The sequence below is a fragment of the Pipistrellus kuhlii genome, unplaced genomic scaffold (assembly GCF_014108245.1).
Source record: "Pipistrellus kuhlii isolate mPipKuh1 unplaced genomic scaffold, mPipKuh1.p scaffold_m20_p_89, whole genome shotgun sequence".
Taxonomy (NCBI): domain Eukaryota; kingdom Metazoa; phylum Chordata; class Mammalia; order Chiroptera; family Vespertilionidae; genus Pipistrellus; species Pipistrellus kuhlii.
The window spans coordinates 703808-720554 of NW_023425594.1; the positions used below are offsets into that span (position 1 = coordinate 703808).

Sequence of the window (16747 nt, forward strand, 5' to 3'; positions counted from 1 at the left end):
TCAGTCACTGCCAGGATCCCTAGTCTTCGCCCCTGTCCTCCTCAGGGGCAATGGGGAGGGAGCCACAGATAACGACCCGCTTCCGGTCACCTGCCTCCATCCTCAGCGAGGCGCCACCAGCTCCTTCCGGAAGGTCACGAGGGTCACTGTCCCGGTGCCCTGCCTTTCGGCCTCGGCCAGACGCAGGGGCTGCGGGAACTGGGGCTCCCCCATCAGGGTCCTCTTCCTCTTTTTCTTCCCTGGCGGGTCCTCAGGCCGTTCTCCAGGTCCCCGAGGAGCGGAGGCCGAGCCCCGGAAGGGGTGGGGTGGGGTGTCCGCATTGCTTGGGGCGTCCTTCCCCTGCACCCAAGCTTTTCGGTTCCATTCCCCTCAGGCACGTATCCAGGTGGCGGGTTCAACCCCCAGGTCAGACACATCCGTGGGAGGCGGGGGGGTGGGGGGGGCACGTTTCTCTGTCACACCGGGCGGGGGGCGTGACTTTGAGGTCCCCCCGGCCCCGGGGCAGGGGGAGCAGCTTGAGGCCCCCCCTCCTCTGCATTTTGTCTCTTCTCTCCGTAAAAACAATACACATGTCCTCGGTGAGGATTTTAAAAAAGGAAGAAGAACGCCAGCAGGCCCAGCGCGGCTCAGACTCGACGTGGGTCTCAGCGTCCGTCCGTCAGTCCGTCCGTCCGTCCGTCCGCGGTCTCGGCGTCCATCGCGGTGGCGTCGGCCGCGGTCGCCGGAGGAGGAGAACCATCGACCCCCGAAGAGAGGCGCCCCCCAGGGGCAGAGCCGAAGGAAAGCGAGGGTCCGGGCCGCAGCAGGAGCCGCCTTCAAAGACGCGGGGGAAGCCAGCCGCGCCCACAGCCCACGGCCGTCACGACGCCACCGCCGTCGTGGCGAGCAACCGCCGCGCCGCGCGAGAAACGGCCAGAGGCGCGCGCGGGAACGAGGCCCCTTTGGCCCCCCCACCTCTCCCCGGCGCGCTGCCTGCTGGGACTTGTAGTTGCAGGCGCCGAGCGAGCGCGCTTCCGCCGCGCACCGGAAGCGCCGCCATTGCGTCGCCCGCGCAGGTGAGTCTGGCGCGCTGCTACCGGCGCGGAGGTTCCTGTGTGGTTCGTGGGGCGGGGCCGGGCCGCAGGTCCGGGCCGATGGGACCCGGACCGCGCCGGGGAGGGACCCGGCCCGGCCCGGAGCCTCCTCTTGAGGGGCTGGGCAGGGGCCTGTCCGCTTCAAGCCCGTCCGGCGGCGGGAGCGTGGAGAGAGCCCGCGGGTCGGTCCAGTCAGGACCCCTCGCGGCCCTCCCGCGGTGGAACCGGCCTGGGCTCCTCTCGTGGATCCTCTTCTGCCGGAAACAGGCTCTGGGCCGCCGTGTTGTGTCGGCACCCCGGCGGGCGTCTGTGGATGTGGGGGGCCTCCCACCCAGGCCTAGATCGCGCCTCCATTTTTTCCTCTCTTAAAGGCACACTGCCCACCACCCCCCCGGGAGGCTCCGGGTGCAGGAGGTGGCAGCCGCCCAGGTTAGTCCTCCTGGTGCATGGAGGAAGGAGTCCCGTGAAATGGGACCCCTGTCGGGGGTGGGGGTTACCTTCCTGACCGGCCAGGCCTGGGCAGGGGGTCACGCCCCGGGACTGCTGTGTCGGGAAGAGCTCATCCCTGTCATAGGCCGACCCCGTGCATGGTTTCCGTGTGTCCCTCCTGGGTGAGCACACCTTGGAAATGCCTTTCTTGTGGAATATTGTGGTTCCTGCCTTGCTTCCGCCTCCCCTCCCCTCCTGTCTTTGCACTCCCATGTTCTGGGTGCTGTTCCTTGATCCGGAACGCCTGAAACGAGCTGCAAGCTCATTCCTGGAAAGCCCTCTCTCAGCCTGTGCAGATGTTGCTTCCAGGTGTGTTCGCTGCTTGGCTGCCATGACCTAGAAAAGGTCTCCTGCGGTGCAGCCCCAGGCCTGTGCATTCCCGTCCTTGCATCCCCACACTCGTCCTAAGCAATGGTGGGCGAACTCATCAGTCAACAGAGCCAAATAGCAACAGGACAACGATTGAAATTTCTTTTGAGAGCCACATTTTTTTTTTTTTTCACTTAAACTTCTAGCGCCCCTTCTTCAAAATAGACTCGCCCAGGCCGTGGTATTTTGTGGAAGAGCCACACTCAAGTAGCCAAAGAGCCGCTTGTGTCTCGCGAGCCACAATTTGCCAACCACTGAATTAGAAGAAATATTTCAATATTGCTATTTGCCCTTTTTCTCTATAATAGAAGTGTCAGAGATAAAAGGAAATTAGTAAAATGTATATGAAAATCTTTCTCCCGTCTAGAGTCTGGGGCAGGCCTCGGGGACCCAGAGGTGAGACCCAGACCCAGCCGGCCCCACCCCCATCAAGCCCCATTAGGGGAGGGAGGTGTTGAGGTCCTTCAGCCTAGCACTGGGGCAGGGACGAAACCTCAGGTACCCTGCCCCGGCCCAGTGCCACACAGACTCAGGTCCCTGCTGATTGCTCCTCAAGGCTCCTTTATGGGAACTCAGCCTCCACTGTGGGTGCAACCGTCTTGTGTTAGGAAAACCCCTCCTCTGCTGTCAGTGACTCCACCTTTGTAATGGTGTGGCAGTTCATTTGCATATGCCCTCTATTAGCTAGGATTGCTTTTCGGGAGAGAAAAAGTCATTTGTTGTTCCACTTGTTTATGTATTTATTGGTTGATTCTTGTTTGTGCCTTGACTGGGGGTCAAGCCTGCAACCTTCATGTATACTCTAAGCAACTGACATACCTGGTCAGGCTTTTCTTCTTTTGAGAGAGAGAGAGAAAGAGAGAGAGAAACATCAATTTGTTGTTGCACTTATTTATGTGGTGTTTTTTTTTTTTTTAATATATGTTTATTGATTTCAGAGATAAAGGGAAAGAGAGATAGAAACATAATTGATGAGAGAGAGTCATGGGTTGGCTGCCTCCTGCACACATCCCCTCCCCCCACTGGGGATTGAGCCTGCAGCCTGGGCATGTCCCTGAGTGGGAATCAAACTATGATCTTCTGCCTGACTGGTTTGGTTCAGTGGATAGAGCACATCAGCCTGCGAATTGGAAGGTCCCAGGTTCAATTCCAGTCAAGGGCATGTACCTTGGTTGCGGGCACATTCCCAGAGGAGGGTGTGCAGGAGGCAGCTGGTCAATGTTTCTAACTCTCTATTCCTCTCCCTTCCTCTCTGTAAAAAATCAATAAAATAGCCGAAACCGGTTTGGCTCAGTGGCAGAGCGTCGGTCTGCGGACTGAAAGGTCCTGGGTTCGATTCCGGTCAAGGGCATGTACCTTGGTTGCGGGCATATCCCCGGTAGGGGGTGTGTAAGAGGCAGCTGGTCAATGTTTCTCTTTCATCGATGTTTCCAGCTCTCTCTCTCTTCCTCTCTGTAAAAAATCAATAAAAAATATATATATTTTTAAAAATGAATAATATATATATATATATATATATATATATATATATATATATATTATTTTTTTTTTTTTTTTTTAACTGCCCTGGCCAGTTTGGCTCGGTGGATGGAGCGTTGGCCTGCCAACTGAGGGGTCTTGGGTTCGATTCTGGCTGAGGGCATGTACCTTGGAGGTGGGTACATCCCCAGTAGGGAGTGTGCAGGAGGCATCTAGTTGATGTTTCTTTCTCATCAATGTTTCTGGCTCTCTATCCCTCTCCCTTCCTCTCTGTGAAAAGTAAATAAAAAATAAAATAAAACTGTGACCTACTGGTTCATAGGTCGACACTCCACCACTGAGCAACACCAGCTGGGCTATTTATGTATTTGTTTGTTGATTCTAGTATGTACTCTGACCTGGATTGAACCGGCAACCTTGATAACGGGCTTCTACTGTTAATATTTGGCTCTGTTGACTAATGAGTTTGCTGACTACTGGGTTAGGCAATAGGAGGTTGCTTGGGGATGGGCTAGAGCACATGTGTCAAACACAAGGCCCGAGGGCCAAATCTGTCCCACCAGGCCTTGCAATGTGGCCCGCACCGCGCTGTCATCACTGCACTCCGCTGCGTTTCCATCACAATGACAGTTTATGACTGTTCAGTAAACCATTCGGCCCGCGATTTAGGCTGGATTTTAGATTTTGGCCCCTTCTCTGATTTGAGTTCGACACCCCTAGGCTAGAGTCTCAAAACAAGAAAGCATCATCTAGTGCTATGGGCAGCCTTGTGTGTGGTGTGGCTGTGTGTGCATAAGTGAGAAGGCAGGATGAAGATGGGCAGAGGGAGGGAGGGAGACGGAGGGTGTTGGTCACTCAGCTGGGAGGAGCAGGAGTTCGATGGCAAGGGTGGCTTACACAGAAGGAAAAACTCCCCTGAGGAGTTGTTTAGGACAGTGTTTTTCAACCTTTTTTGGGCAAAGGCACACTTGTTTCATGAAAAAAATCACGAGGCACACCACCATTAGAAAATGTTAAAAAATTTAACTCTGTGCCTATATTGACTATATATAAAGTAATTCTCTTGAGTAGGAATCAAATAAACACAAAGAAAGTATTTTATAATTACTTTATTATGAAATATTAAGTAAACAAAATAGTGAAAAATTATAAAATTCTTGTCTTGTCTGCACCTACGGCACACCCCGCGGAACAGCGGTTGAAAAACGCTGGTTTAGGAGCCACCTCAGATGGGATGGACTTAGAAGAGTCCAGGATCATTGATTGGAATGACTTGAGAAGTTTGTCTGCAGAGAAGGGCCGTAGCCAATTTGGCTCAATGAATAGAGGGATCAATGGGCCCTGGGTTCGATTCTGGTCAAGGGCATGTACCTTGACTGCAGGCTCCTCCCCAGCCCGGGTCCCTGGCTGGGTACGTGCAGGAGGCAACCAGTCGAAGTGTTTTTCTCACATGGATGTTTCTCCCTGTCTTTCCCTCTCTCTCCGACTCTCTCTAAAAGACCAATGGAAACATATCCTCGGTTGAGGTTTAACAGTGATTTAGTGTTGACCTAAGAACCAGGGGCAGATGGGGCCGGGCACCCAGATGAAGAGCTGAGAGGTGACTCCAGGTGGAGAGTGACAAGCAAGAGGGCAAGGGCAGGGGCCCGGTAGGGGGTGTGCTGGAGGGGCAGGCTGAGAGCCAGGGTGACAGTGTGCTCAGGATCATGGCTGCAGAGCTCCTGACTTGCGGCTCCTTGGTCACCAGACCTTGGGGAATTTTTACTCAAGCTTTTTCTCTTTCTAAAAAGTATATGTTTTAATTATAGTTGACACACACTATTAGATTCAGGTGTATGCAAAGTGATTAGATATTTTTAGGTACCTTGTGCTTTTCTTGGTAAGTCTAGGACCTGGCACCATTCACAGTGATGATATTTTGACTGTATTCCCTAGGCTGTACTTTACATCCATAGGATTATTTTTATAATGGGCAATTTGTGCTTCTTAATCCCCTTGATCTTTTCACCCATCCCTCCACCGATCTGGCAACCATCAGTTTTCTCTGTGTCTATGAGGTTTTTTTCTATTTTGTTTGTGTTTTATATTCTGCATGTAAGTGAAATTACACGGTTTTTCTATTTCTCGGACTTATTTCACTTAGCATAATACACTCTAGGTCCATCCATGCTGTCACAAATGACAAAATTTCCTTCTTTTTCATAGCCAAGTAATATTCTGTTTGTAGATATATAATGTGCCACAGTTTTTATTTATTTTTTTATTATTTTTTATTTATAAATTTTATTGATTTTGTACAGAGAGGAAGGGAGAGAGATAGAGAGTTAGAAACATCGATGAGAGAGAGAGTAATCGATCAGCTGCCTCTTGCACACCCCCCACTGGGAATATGCCCGCAACCAAGGTACATGCCCTTGACCGGAATCGAACCCGGGACCTTTCAGTCCCCAAGCCGACGCTCTATCCATTGAGCCAAACCGGTTTCGGCTGTGCCACAGTTTTTAAATCTACTCATCCATTGATGGACACTTGGGTTGCTTCCATATCTTAGTTATTGTAAATAATACTGCCGTGAACATGAGAGTGAATGCATTCTTTCAAATTAGTGTTTCGAGTTTCTATGGATAAAATCTCCCGAAGTGGAATCATTGGGTCATAAGACAGCTCCATTTTAAATTTCTTGAGGTAACTCCACACAGCTGTCCGCAGTGACTGCACTCATCAGCATTATCACCAACAGGGCAATAGGGTTCCTTTGGGAACAGTGCTTGAACTAACTGAGCCAGGGCTCTATGTATTTTTCTATTGGATTTTCTTTTTTTATGTTGAGCTGTTTGAGTTCTTTATATATATATTGGATATTAACCCCTTATCGGATATATCTTTTATAAATGTCTTCTTCCATTTATAAGTTGCCTTTTTGTTTTGTTGATGGTTTCCTTTCAGCACAAAAGCTTTATAGTTTAATATACTTCCATTTGCTTATTTTTGTTTCTGTTTCCCTTGCCTTAGAACACATATCTAAAAATGATTGGTAGGCCCTAGCTGGTTTGGCTTAGTGGATAGAGCATTGGCCTGCAGACTGAAGGGCCCTGGGTTCGATTCCGGTTAGGGCCACATGCCTGGGTTGCAGGCTTGATCCCCGGTGGGGGACGTACAGGAGGCAGCTGAACAATGATTCTCTCTCATCATTGATGTTTCCATCTTTCCCTCTCCCTTCCTCTCTGAAAAAAAAATTTTTTTTAATGATTGGTAGGACCTGGCTGGGTAGCTCAGTTGGTTGGAGCATTGTTTTATACATTAAACAGTTGCGGGTTCGATCCCTGGTTGGCGCATTTATGGAGGCAACTGATCGATTTTCTTTCACATCCATTTCTGTGTGTGTGTGTGTGTGTGTGTGTGTGTGTGTGTGTGTCTTCTCTAAGATCAATAAACATATCTTTGGGTGAGAATTTTTTTTAAATAAATAAATGAAAGTTATTGGTAAGACCAATGTCAAAAAGTGTATTGCCGCCGAAACCGGTTTGGCTCAGTGTAGAGTGTCAGTCTGCGGACTGAAAGGTCCCAGGTTCGATTCTGGTCAAGGGCATGTACATTGGTTGCAGGCACATCCCCGGTAGGGGGTGTGCAAGAGGCAGCTGGTCGATGTTTTTCTCTCATCGACATTTCTCGCTCTCTATCTCTCTCCCTTCCTCTCTAAAAAATCAATAAAATATATTTAAAAATAAATAAATAAATAAAAATAAAATATATATATTTTTAAAAGTGTATTGTCTATGTTTTCTTGTACAAGTGGTATGATTTTAGATCTTCCCTTTTCTTTTTCTCTCTTCTTTTTTTTTTTCATTTAAGTCTTTTATTCAGTGTGAGTTTATTTTTGCATATGGAGTTAGAAAGGGGCCTAGTTTCATTTTTTTTGCACCTATCTGTCCAGTTTTTCCCATCACCATTTATTGAAGAGACTGTCTTCACCTTTTGTATATATTCCTGCCTTGTTTGTCATGGCTTGACCAGATAAGCAAGGTTTTATTTCTGGACTGTCAGTTCTCTTATTCTGCCCCAAACATTTTGGTACCTCCAGAATGTCTTGAGGGAGGGTGCATGTGGGACGACACTCGTCTTTCAGCGAGTCCTTTCCTGCCCTGGATATTCTCATATCCTCCTTGTTACCATCCCCCACACACATATTATGAAATTGACAGATACTTCCTTATAATATTTCATATTGTGCAAAAACCTTTTTTTTTTAAACCAGTTCTTGTTTCATTGTTTGGGAACTGTACAGTTTTTCTTTTATTACTTTTTTTTTTTTAATCACTTGATGTTTTATCGGAATATTTTATATATTTTTTTAAATTGTCTTCAGAGATGAAGGGAGATAGAAACATCAGTGATGAGAGAAAATCATTGATCAGTTGCCTCCTGCACGCATCATACTGGGGTTGAGCCCACAACCCGGGCATATGCTTGTGGAGAGTGGCCACAGCGTTTGGACAGGTTTAAGCCTCAGACTAATGAGAGGGCACAGTCCTCTCATGGCCACGTGCAAATCCTAACTTGGAGGGCAAAACTACTTCCAGCACAGTTATAGCCAAAGGCTATGGTTGTCAGCTTGAACCTGTTGTCCGGATACGTGGTCCCACGTGGCTGAGTGATGTAGGGTTGGTAGAGTTCAGGTGCATGTAATTTGAGTAGATTTGAAACCAACCAGAATGTTGTAAACATCTTGACCAGGCCCTTACTTTGCCTCCTCGAATCTGGCTATAAAATAAAGACACGGCTTTCAGGCTATGGCGCTGTTGCTAGCTCTCCATCAGAGAGGACAGCGCCCCACCCAGACCCAGCTTTTTTCTCTTGTATGTCTTTTCTCAATCCTTCACCACCTCCTCTCAGGCTCACCGAACCTGGCTAAGCTGGCTTGGCAATATGGCACTGGATGTTGGGCTGAGTATGCCATGGTCATGCCCTGACCGGGAATCGAACCATGACCTCCTGGTTCATAGATAAACGCTTAATCCCTGAGCCACACCAACCAGACTCATTGCAATATATATTTTTTTAAATATAGATTTTATTGATTTTTTACAGAGGGGAAGAGAGAGGGATAGAGAGTTAGAAACATTGATGAGAGGGAATCATCGATCAGCTGCCTCTTGCACACCCCCTACTGGGGATGTGCCAGCAACCAAGGTCTATGCCCTTGACGGGAATCGAACCCAGGACCTTTCAGTCCACAGGTTGACATTCTATCCACTGAGCCAAACTGGTTTCAGCTCATTGCAATATTTTTAAATTATGCAAATGGCCCTAGCTGGTTTGGCTCAATGGGTAGAGCATTGGCCTTTGGACTGAAGGGTCCCCAGTTCAATTTCTGCCAAGGGCACATGCCCGGGTTGCAGGCCTGAACCCCACCCAGTGTGGGGCATACAGAAGGCAGCCCATCAATGATTTCTTTCATCGATGTTTCTCTCCCTCTCCCTTCTCTGAAATCAAAAAAAATATTTTTTTAAAAAATTTATACAGTTTTGACACCCTGCCTTTACCTCTCCCATTCATTCTCTTGAAATGACAGGGGGGGAGAAAACTGGCCTGAGGGGAAACGATGTATCTGAAATCACAGTTCAGACATCCTAGCAGGTGCCTGAGCATTTCCCTTTAGACTGGGGGCAGCTCAGGACCATCCCCAGCCCAGACCTGAGCAAGCTGGACCCCCTTCCCCACTGGAAAGCCAGCGTGGCCACCTGGGCTGACCTCAGAGCCCTGCCTCTCTGCTCCACAGGCCCGAAGGAAATGCCCCTCAGCTGGAGCATTCCTCTCCCTTTTGGGGGTGGGAGGGCTTGAGGGTGTGGGGGTACTGAGGAGGGGCTGACTCCCTGATTGTGCCTCCACCACCAGCACTGCCCCCTGTGGACGGCCACCCTCTATGAGCCAGCTTCTTCAGGTCTGAGGAGGAAATGGAAGTGTGTGCTCAGCCAACCCCATCTCAGGTGAGTCAAAGACCTTTGCTATGTCTGCCTCCCTGTCTCCTCAGCTGTAAAGTGGGTCCAGGAATAGAGCCCACAGTGCTACCTTATCCCTGTGGGTGAGACCCCTGGGTTCCCTGCAGTTACAGCTCCTTAGGGCCTCCTGTACCTGGTGCCCTGGGACAGGCCTCTCCCCCTCGTGTCCTGTGAGATGTCCAGAGTGGGGTGCTGCCTTCGAGGTCACGTCAGAACCATGTGGATGCTCTGGACACCATCTCCAGCTCACACCTGCGAAGTTCAGGGACTCATTTAGGAATCTGGCTACTCGGTTGTGAAGCTGACATGCCACATCAGGCCTGGCACCCAGGGCCGGGGAGCATGGCCCCTCACCTGCCAGCCTGCCTTGAATGGCTGCTCTGCCAGTGTTTTCTGTAAAGGACCAGGCGGTGGGAACTGCCTTAGGCTCTGCAGGCCACATATGCTCTCTCCCCATGTTCTTTTTGTATATGGCCTTTGTGGGGGGGGGGGGGGGACAAAAAACTGTAAAACCTATTTTTAGCTGTAATAGGTCTACTGCAGCTGCTGTAACAAAATAGCACGCTCTGTGTGGCTCAGACAGCATTCATTTTCTCATGGTTCTGAAACAATCTGAGACCAAGTGCCAGCAGGGTTGGTTTCATGAGGACTCTACCTCGCTTGCTAATAGTGCCTTCTCTGTGTCCGCAGTGGTGGAGAAAGAAGTCTCTGGTGGTCTCCTTTTGAGGGCACCAATCCCACTGCATTAGGGCTCTGCCCTTGGAACCCCCAGTAACACTATTTTCATAAAGGCCCTCTCCCCAAATGCAGGCACATGGTGGGTTAGGACTCCAACATGTGAATTTGGGGAGAACAACTTAGCTCATGGCATTAGCCTTCTGAAAGCACACACAGTCTTGGCATGTCTGCCAGGCTGTGTTTTGCTCATTCCTGATTTTAAACATCCTCTTTGAGTGCCTTTAAGTCTGTGATTTTGTAGAAAAGTAGGGAATGGGGTTCCCACTGTTTCCTGGGATAAGAAAGTCAGAATCACTGGTGTGATCAGCAACAGATAGGCCCTCAGAAGTGAGGATGTCATGGACTGCATTGGTGTCTGATCAGTGCACTGCCCAGAGGCGGGAACCATGTGGATGCTCTGGACACCATTTCCAGCCCACACCGCCTCCCTCCCTCCCTCCGCTGTCCTGGCCTCCTCCACCTTCCTTTGGGGAGGCGGGGTCCCATGGTAAAATACGGCCCCATGGTAACACAGGTGATGTTTTTCAGCTACCTGTGAGCTTCAAGGATGTGGTGGTGAGCTTCACACGTGAGGAGTGGGCACGGCTGGACCTGGTGCAGAGGACACTGTTCCGCGACGTGACTCTGGAGACATGTGACCACCTTGTCTCTCTGGGTAAGTTGGGCTCTACCCATCACCTGGGCTTTCTGCCCTAGGACTCCAAGCTCTGGCACCAAGGGTGTGCTGGTGCTGGGGTGAAGCATCCCCAGAGTGGGTCGCTGTGTGTGTGTGTGTGTGTGTGTGTGTGTGTGTGTGTGTGTTTGCTTGCAAATAATAAAACCTAAACTTTATAAGGTCCACAGGTAATTGTCATTTTTTATAGTACAGAGAACCTCTTTCTAATACAAAGAACTGATAATCCTTTCTCTGAAGAAGAAACTTATATAGAGACTAGAACACCTTATATTTTGTAAAATTACAGAATATATACATAGATTGTTATCACTGGCCAGATTATTATGCCCCACCCCATCAGTACAATGAAGTGAATTAGTTGTGCAAATAATAATAATAAAACCTTGAAAGTATTTGCTTAGGAAGTTTTCAATATTTAGTATTTTTGGATGTGTCAATGAAGTATTGATGGGGCAGTCATAATAATCTGGCCACTCAGTGTATATATTTGTTTGTTTGTTTGTTTCTCCTTCACCTTAAATTGTCCCCTGGTGCCTTTAAGAGCTAGCCCTATATTCTGTACAGAAATGGGTCCCTTTTAAATGCAGATCCTGGGAATTGCCCTTTGGTCATCTTCCACTGCATGTTTGTGATTTATTTCCCAGGAATGGCTCCCGGGCCCTCCTAGTCCATCTCTGTCTGACCCCAGGGGAGAGGGCTGGGCCTGGAATACAATCTTTGTCTGGAAGCAGAGCATCAAGTACTATGTTTTTCTCTATTGACCAGGACTTCTGCTCCCCACTGTGGATGTGATCTCCTGCCTGCAGCGAGGTGCTGGCCCATGGAGGGCAGAGCAGGAACCACCTCCCCGAGGTGAGAGCCTTTAGTGAGCTTGGACAGAGGAGGAGGGAGGCCGTTTGTGGGAGCTTCCTCGCCATCCACTCCTGCCTCCCCATGTCCAGCCAGACAGCCATGTTCTCATCCCCGGGCCCAGCCCAGTGAAAACACTCGCTACTGTCCTCTGCACATTTCTCAGGCCAGGGTTTATTTCTGTTCCCGTTTTTGCTTTCTTCTTTACCCTTCAGCCACCTTGTCTTGTTCCCAGGTCCTCCTGACCTCGAGTTTTCACCAGCTCCTCATCATATCTTCCACCTGGGAAAGCACTCCTCAGGTCTTCTTTCAGTTTCTCTCTCATCAGTTATGTTTCTGTCTCTCTCTCCCTCTCCCTTCCTGTCTCTAAAATCAATAAAAATATATTTGAGCCCTGGCCATTTGGCTCAGTGGATAGAGCATCAGCTTGTGGACTGAAGGGTCTTGGGTTCAATTTTAGTCAAGGGCATGTACCTTGATTGCAGGCTTCTCCCCAGCCTGCGCCCTGTTCCAGACTCATGCAGAAGACAACCAATCAATGTTACTCTTACATCGATATTTCTCTCTGTCTTTCCCTCTTTCTTCCACTTGATCTAAAAATATATATATATATATATATATATATATATATATATATATATATATATATCTCAATGGAAAAATATCCTCATGATGGGATTAATTAATTAAAAACATATTAAAAAATAAATAAGGTATCATATTCACAGGTCCCAGCAACTGGGGATCAATATCTTTTGTGCTTATTGAAGACCATGTATCCTCAGACTCAGCTCCTTCAGTACATTTCTCCCTTAATACATTCTTGTGCTTATTCTTTTTAAAAATATATATTTTTATTGATTTCAGAGAGGAAAGGAGGAGAGAGAGAGAAACATCTTATTTCCCTGCTCCTCTTTGGGCATCAGCTCTCATTCAACTCTTCATTACCTTTGCTTGGTTTTTTGTGCTTCTTCACTGATTTTCTATGTGCTAGTCCATCCCGTTCTTTTAGATCCTGCATGGAATTATAGTTCATGGACTCTAAACAAACACCGAGACACCTCTCATACTTGGTTTTTCCTTCATTCTTCTCTCCCATCTCAGGATTTCGCAGTAATTGAAGCATTTTGGATTTCTTTCAGAGTGGAAGACTACACTTGAAAAGAAAGAGTCCAGTTCTGAAGAGGATATTGGTGTGGAAGAACCATCTTTCCGTGTGGAAATGAAATGCTGTCCAGGGGGCCCCTGGTCTGAGTCCGTAGGAAAAATACAGGATTGGAGGGACCAGCCGGAGGAGTCTTTGAGTCAGATTGTACCTACCTCAGGGGAGAATGTGTTTGCTAAAGAGGAACATTGTGAGCATGACCTTGGCGGAAGTTATCTGAGTGAAAGCCTTCTACCTCTGACATTACCCACAAGAACACATTTGCACAAGCGTGGCTCACAGTTCAAAGGGTTGAAACAGAACTCAGTTTTCATTAATCCTCAGAAAGGCGGTGCCCGTCTGCAGCCCTGTGAAAACCTTGGAAGCACCAGGGCTTTCTCTGAGAACATTCACTTGAATAAACTTGCAAATGTTAAAACGGGAAATAATAAGCCTTGTGATCTCACGGTCCACAGTGACTCTCTCCACGGTGGCACATCTGTTCGTTTCCAGAGTAGAAGTTTTCCAGTAGAGAAGAGAAATTACTGTAAGGACAATGGAAATGTTAAGCACAGCGTGTCCCTGAATGGAAACAAGCCAATGCATTTGGAAGAAAGTCAGTACACATGTGACAAAAGCTCCGTACAAACTGAAATAATTGTGGGTGATCCTGGATGTGAGGAGGACCATGGTGCTTTCTGCTCAGCCTCATCTGTCCATGATGGTGATATCTGGACCAGAAAGAAGCCACGTTCATGTAAATTACGTGGAAAATCCTGCAGTTGTTGCTCTGAGCTTGCACACCAGAGGACACACACTGGAGAGAAGCCATATACTTGCAGTCATTGTGAAAAAGCTTTCAAATGGAGATACCTCCTCATTGTGCATCAGAGAACGCACACTGGGGAGAGGCCTTATCAGTGTAACCTGTGTGTTAAAACCTACCGTGGTCAGTCAGCTCTTATAAAACACAGGAGAACCCACACAGGTGAGAAACACTATGAATGTAACGATCGTGTAAAGTTCTTGAACCGGCAGGGTCACCTTACTAGGCATCAGAGAATTCATAGTGGAGGGAAACCTTACTTGTGCACTCACTGTGGAAACTCCTTCAGCCGTAGCTCTGACTTCGTTGCACATAAAAGGATTCACAGTGGAGAGAAACCATACGAGTGTAACCACTGTGGGAAATCTTTTTGGGAGCGAAAACAGCTTCTTGCACATCTTCGAACTCATGCTGGAGAGAAAAAATTTTATGAATGCAGTCATTGTGAGAAAGTTTTCAAATGGAGGTCTCACCTCATTCTGCATCAGAGAACACACACTGGAGAAAAGCCTTATGAGTGTATTGACTGCGGGAAAGCCTTCAGTGATGGGTCATCTCTCAGAAAACATGAGAGGACACACACTGGTGAGAAACCCTACCACTGTGACCAGTGTGGGAAATCTTTTCGGCAGCAGTCACAGCTGGTTGTGCACCAGCGAACGCATACTGGAGAGAAACCTTATGAATGCAGTCATTGTGGGAAAGCTTTCAGCCAGAGATCTGGCCTCATTGTTCATCAGAGAACACACACTGGAGAGAAGCCCTATAAGTGTAAGATTTGTGTTAAAGCCTTCAGCCAGAGATATCTCCTTATTGTGCACCAGAGAACACACACTGGAGAGAAGCCCTATCAGTGTACCATGTGTGTTAAAGCCTTCAGTGGTCGTTTAGCTCTTCAAAAACATGAGAGGATACACAAGGTCAAGAAACCCCATGAATGAATGTAATCATTGTGAAAAGGTTCTTTATGTGGCAGTCGCCTTACCAGGCATCAGTGAATTCACACTGGAGAGAAACCACATTTGTGTGCTCATTGGGCAAAGTCCTTCTGCTGTAACCCTTCATAGCATATAAAAGGATTCACACTGGAGAGAAGCCCTATATGTGCGACCACTGTGGGAAAACCTTTTATCAGTGATCATAGCTTGTGTATCTGTGTATTCATTCCAGAGGCAAGAAACTTTACTAATTCAGTCATTGTACAAAAGGTTTCAAATAGAGATCTCATTATGCACCAGAGAACACACTGGCATGAATCCTATAAATGTAATCACAATGAAAAGACCTTTTTATACTAGAGAGAAACCTTATAAGTGTGATGGATGGGAGAAGGCTTTCAATTATTATAAATCCCTTATTCAATGTGAGAAAGCTAAGGGGAGAGAAACCCTGTGAGTAATTAAGATGGAAAAGCTCAATGCCAGAACTTCTTTTCTAGACATCAAACAACCACATGCATCAGAATTGCTTGGTGTTTACATTGAAACTGCAGATTACCAAGCTTACCCTTATTTATGAGATCAGAATCTCTATCAGTAAAACCCAAGAACCTGTCATTTCCTGAACCAGCACAAGTTACTTGTATGTGCACTAAAATGTGTGGACTTAAACATTTAGGTGAGAGGGTATGAACATGACAACTGATGGAAAGCTTGCAAAGCTTTTAGTAGGAAATAGGAAATTCAGAATAGAACTGTGTCCATCAGATTATCATTTTATTGCAAACAACTGCCCAAACTTAATCAGATGTTATCCCTATAATACATTCCTAGAAATGATAAGGTATTGGGAGATTTGTTCCCCTCAAAAAAAGGCTACAGTGTATATCAATAATGGTTTAATGGAGAGGCCATTACTGTAGATTTGAGCAAAATGAAAGCAGGTGGGAGACCATCACCTGGAGATGCAGAGTGGAAAAGGCTGAAGCCAGGTCCATGAGGACAGGACCTACAGCACTGGAGGTCTCAGCCCCTTGACAGGGTTTCTGACTAGTGGGGCAGAAAAGCAAGGTTAACTGATGGTCTGTTGGTGAAATTCCAAGTTTCTTCCTCCTCCTTGTTTTGCATTACCTGCCTGTGGGTGAACAAAATAAAATAGGGGGTGAATGAAGTATCCCCCCCCAAAAAAAAATTGAATCTGGGGACTAGGAGATTGGTGAATTATGCAACACCTAGTTCTGGCCCTACTCCCTTCACAGCAAATCTTTCCATTAAACTAGTTCCCCTCCCCATCTATGGAGGCTCCCATGTTTTCTTCCATAGTCTCTTCAGTATAGATGGAGGTAGGGAGCAAGAGACTTGAAAGCTTTCAATGTAAAAGGAAAAATAGGTTTTTTAAAGGAAGAACAGATACTCAAGAAAACCAAACATTTAAATTGAGATTGAGCCAAGAAATAATTGCAAATGAAAATGAGTCTAACATAACTCTTAACAGAGTTATGAGAATAAAAATACTTTGTTTAAAAAATAAAAAGAGTTGGAAAAGAAAAAGGAAACCCCTGTAGAGCTGAAAGAAAATCTTAAGATCATGCCAAATAGTTTCCAGAATTATTGGGGTCCATGTAGCATGAGAAACTAAAATACTGTAGCCAAGAAATTGTAGAAACTTCTGAAAAATAGAAGTTTGAAACTAAGAAGAGGAATTTTTTTAAAAAGTGTTCTAACAGTGGGGGAGTAGGGGGTGTGTATCAGAACTTTAGGTAAAACAAACTGTTAAAAGGAAACAAATATACAAGGCAGTTGTAGTCCAGACTTTAGAAAGGAGTCTTCATTTGACTGTGATGTTAATATTTCATCCTAGAAAAGGCAGAGGACTCATGATAATTGCAATAAAAGAGGGAGAAATATACTCAGATTGTTTTGCTTGGCCCTTCACTAAACACTTTTTTTAATGGCATTTCTTTTGACTTGACAATATGTTTTTTATTGATTTCAGAGAGAAGGGAGAGGGTAAGCACTTTTTATAACTATAGTATAAACAGTAGGTGCTGGTTTTGGATTTTACAAAGAAACTGAGAGGTGTAATGGTGAATTTGGAGGTGAAGTGTAGGGGAGTTTCTCTGTATCTTCATTTTTGGAAGTTAGCTTTTAAATGAAATCGGTTACT

General features: G+C 46.8%; 1 protein-coding gene across 3 annotated transcripts; it reads left to right on the forward strand.

Moving 5' to 3' along the window:
- Positions 1-1016: 1016 nt before the first annotated feature.
- On the forward strand, positions 1017-16489 carry LOC123651843 (zinc finger protein 544-like). 3 transcript variants are annotated; one of them, XM_045577379.1, is made up of 5 exons: positions 1017-1055; positions 9306-9397; positions 10676-10802; positions 11589-11675; positions 12815-16489. In XM_045577379.1, the coding sequence occupies exons 2-5, from the start codon at positions 9365-9367 to the stop codon at positions 14581-14583; spliced, it is 2016 nt and encodes a 671-aa protein (XP_045433335.1). In that variant the 5' UTR covers positions 1017-1055; positions 9306-9364; the 3' UTR covers positions 14584-16489. The 3 variants fall into 3 exon arrangements, with proteins under 3 accessions (XP_045433335.1, XP_045433334.1, XP_045433336.1); XM_045577378.1 differs by lacking the exon at positions 1017-1055 and having other exon boundaries at positions 9249-9397; XM_045577380.1 differs by lacking the exons at positions 1017-1055; positions 11589-11675 and having other exon boundaries at positions 9249-9397.
- Positions 16490-16747: the final 258 nt, after the last annotated feature.

Coding starts and splice junctions, on each gene's coding strand:
- LOC123651843 (XM_045577379.1), top strand. CDS start 9,365: ATGGAAGTGTGTGCTCAGCCAACCCCATCTCAG. Junction 9,398..10,675: donor CTCAGCCAACCCCATCTCAG/GTGAGTCAAAGA, acceptor GATGTTTTTCAG/CTACCTGTGAGCTTCAAGGA. Junction 11,676..12,814: donor GCAGGAACCACCTCCCCGAG/GTGAGAGCCTTT, acceptor GATTTCTTTCAG/AGTGGAAGACTACACTTGAA.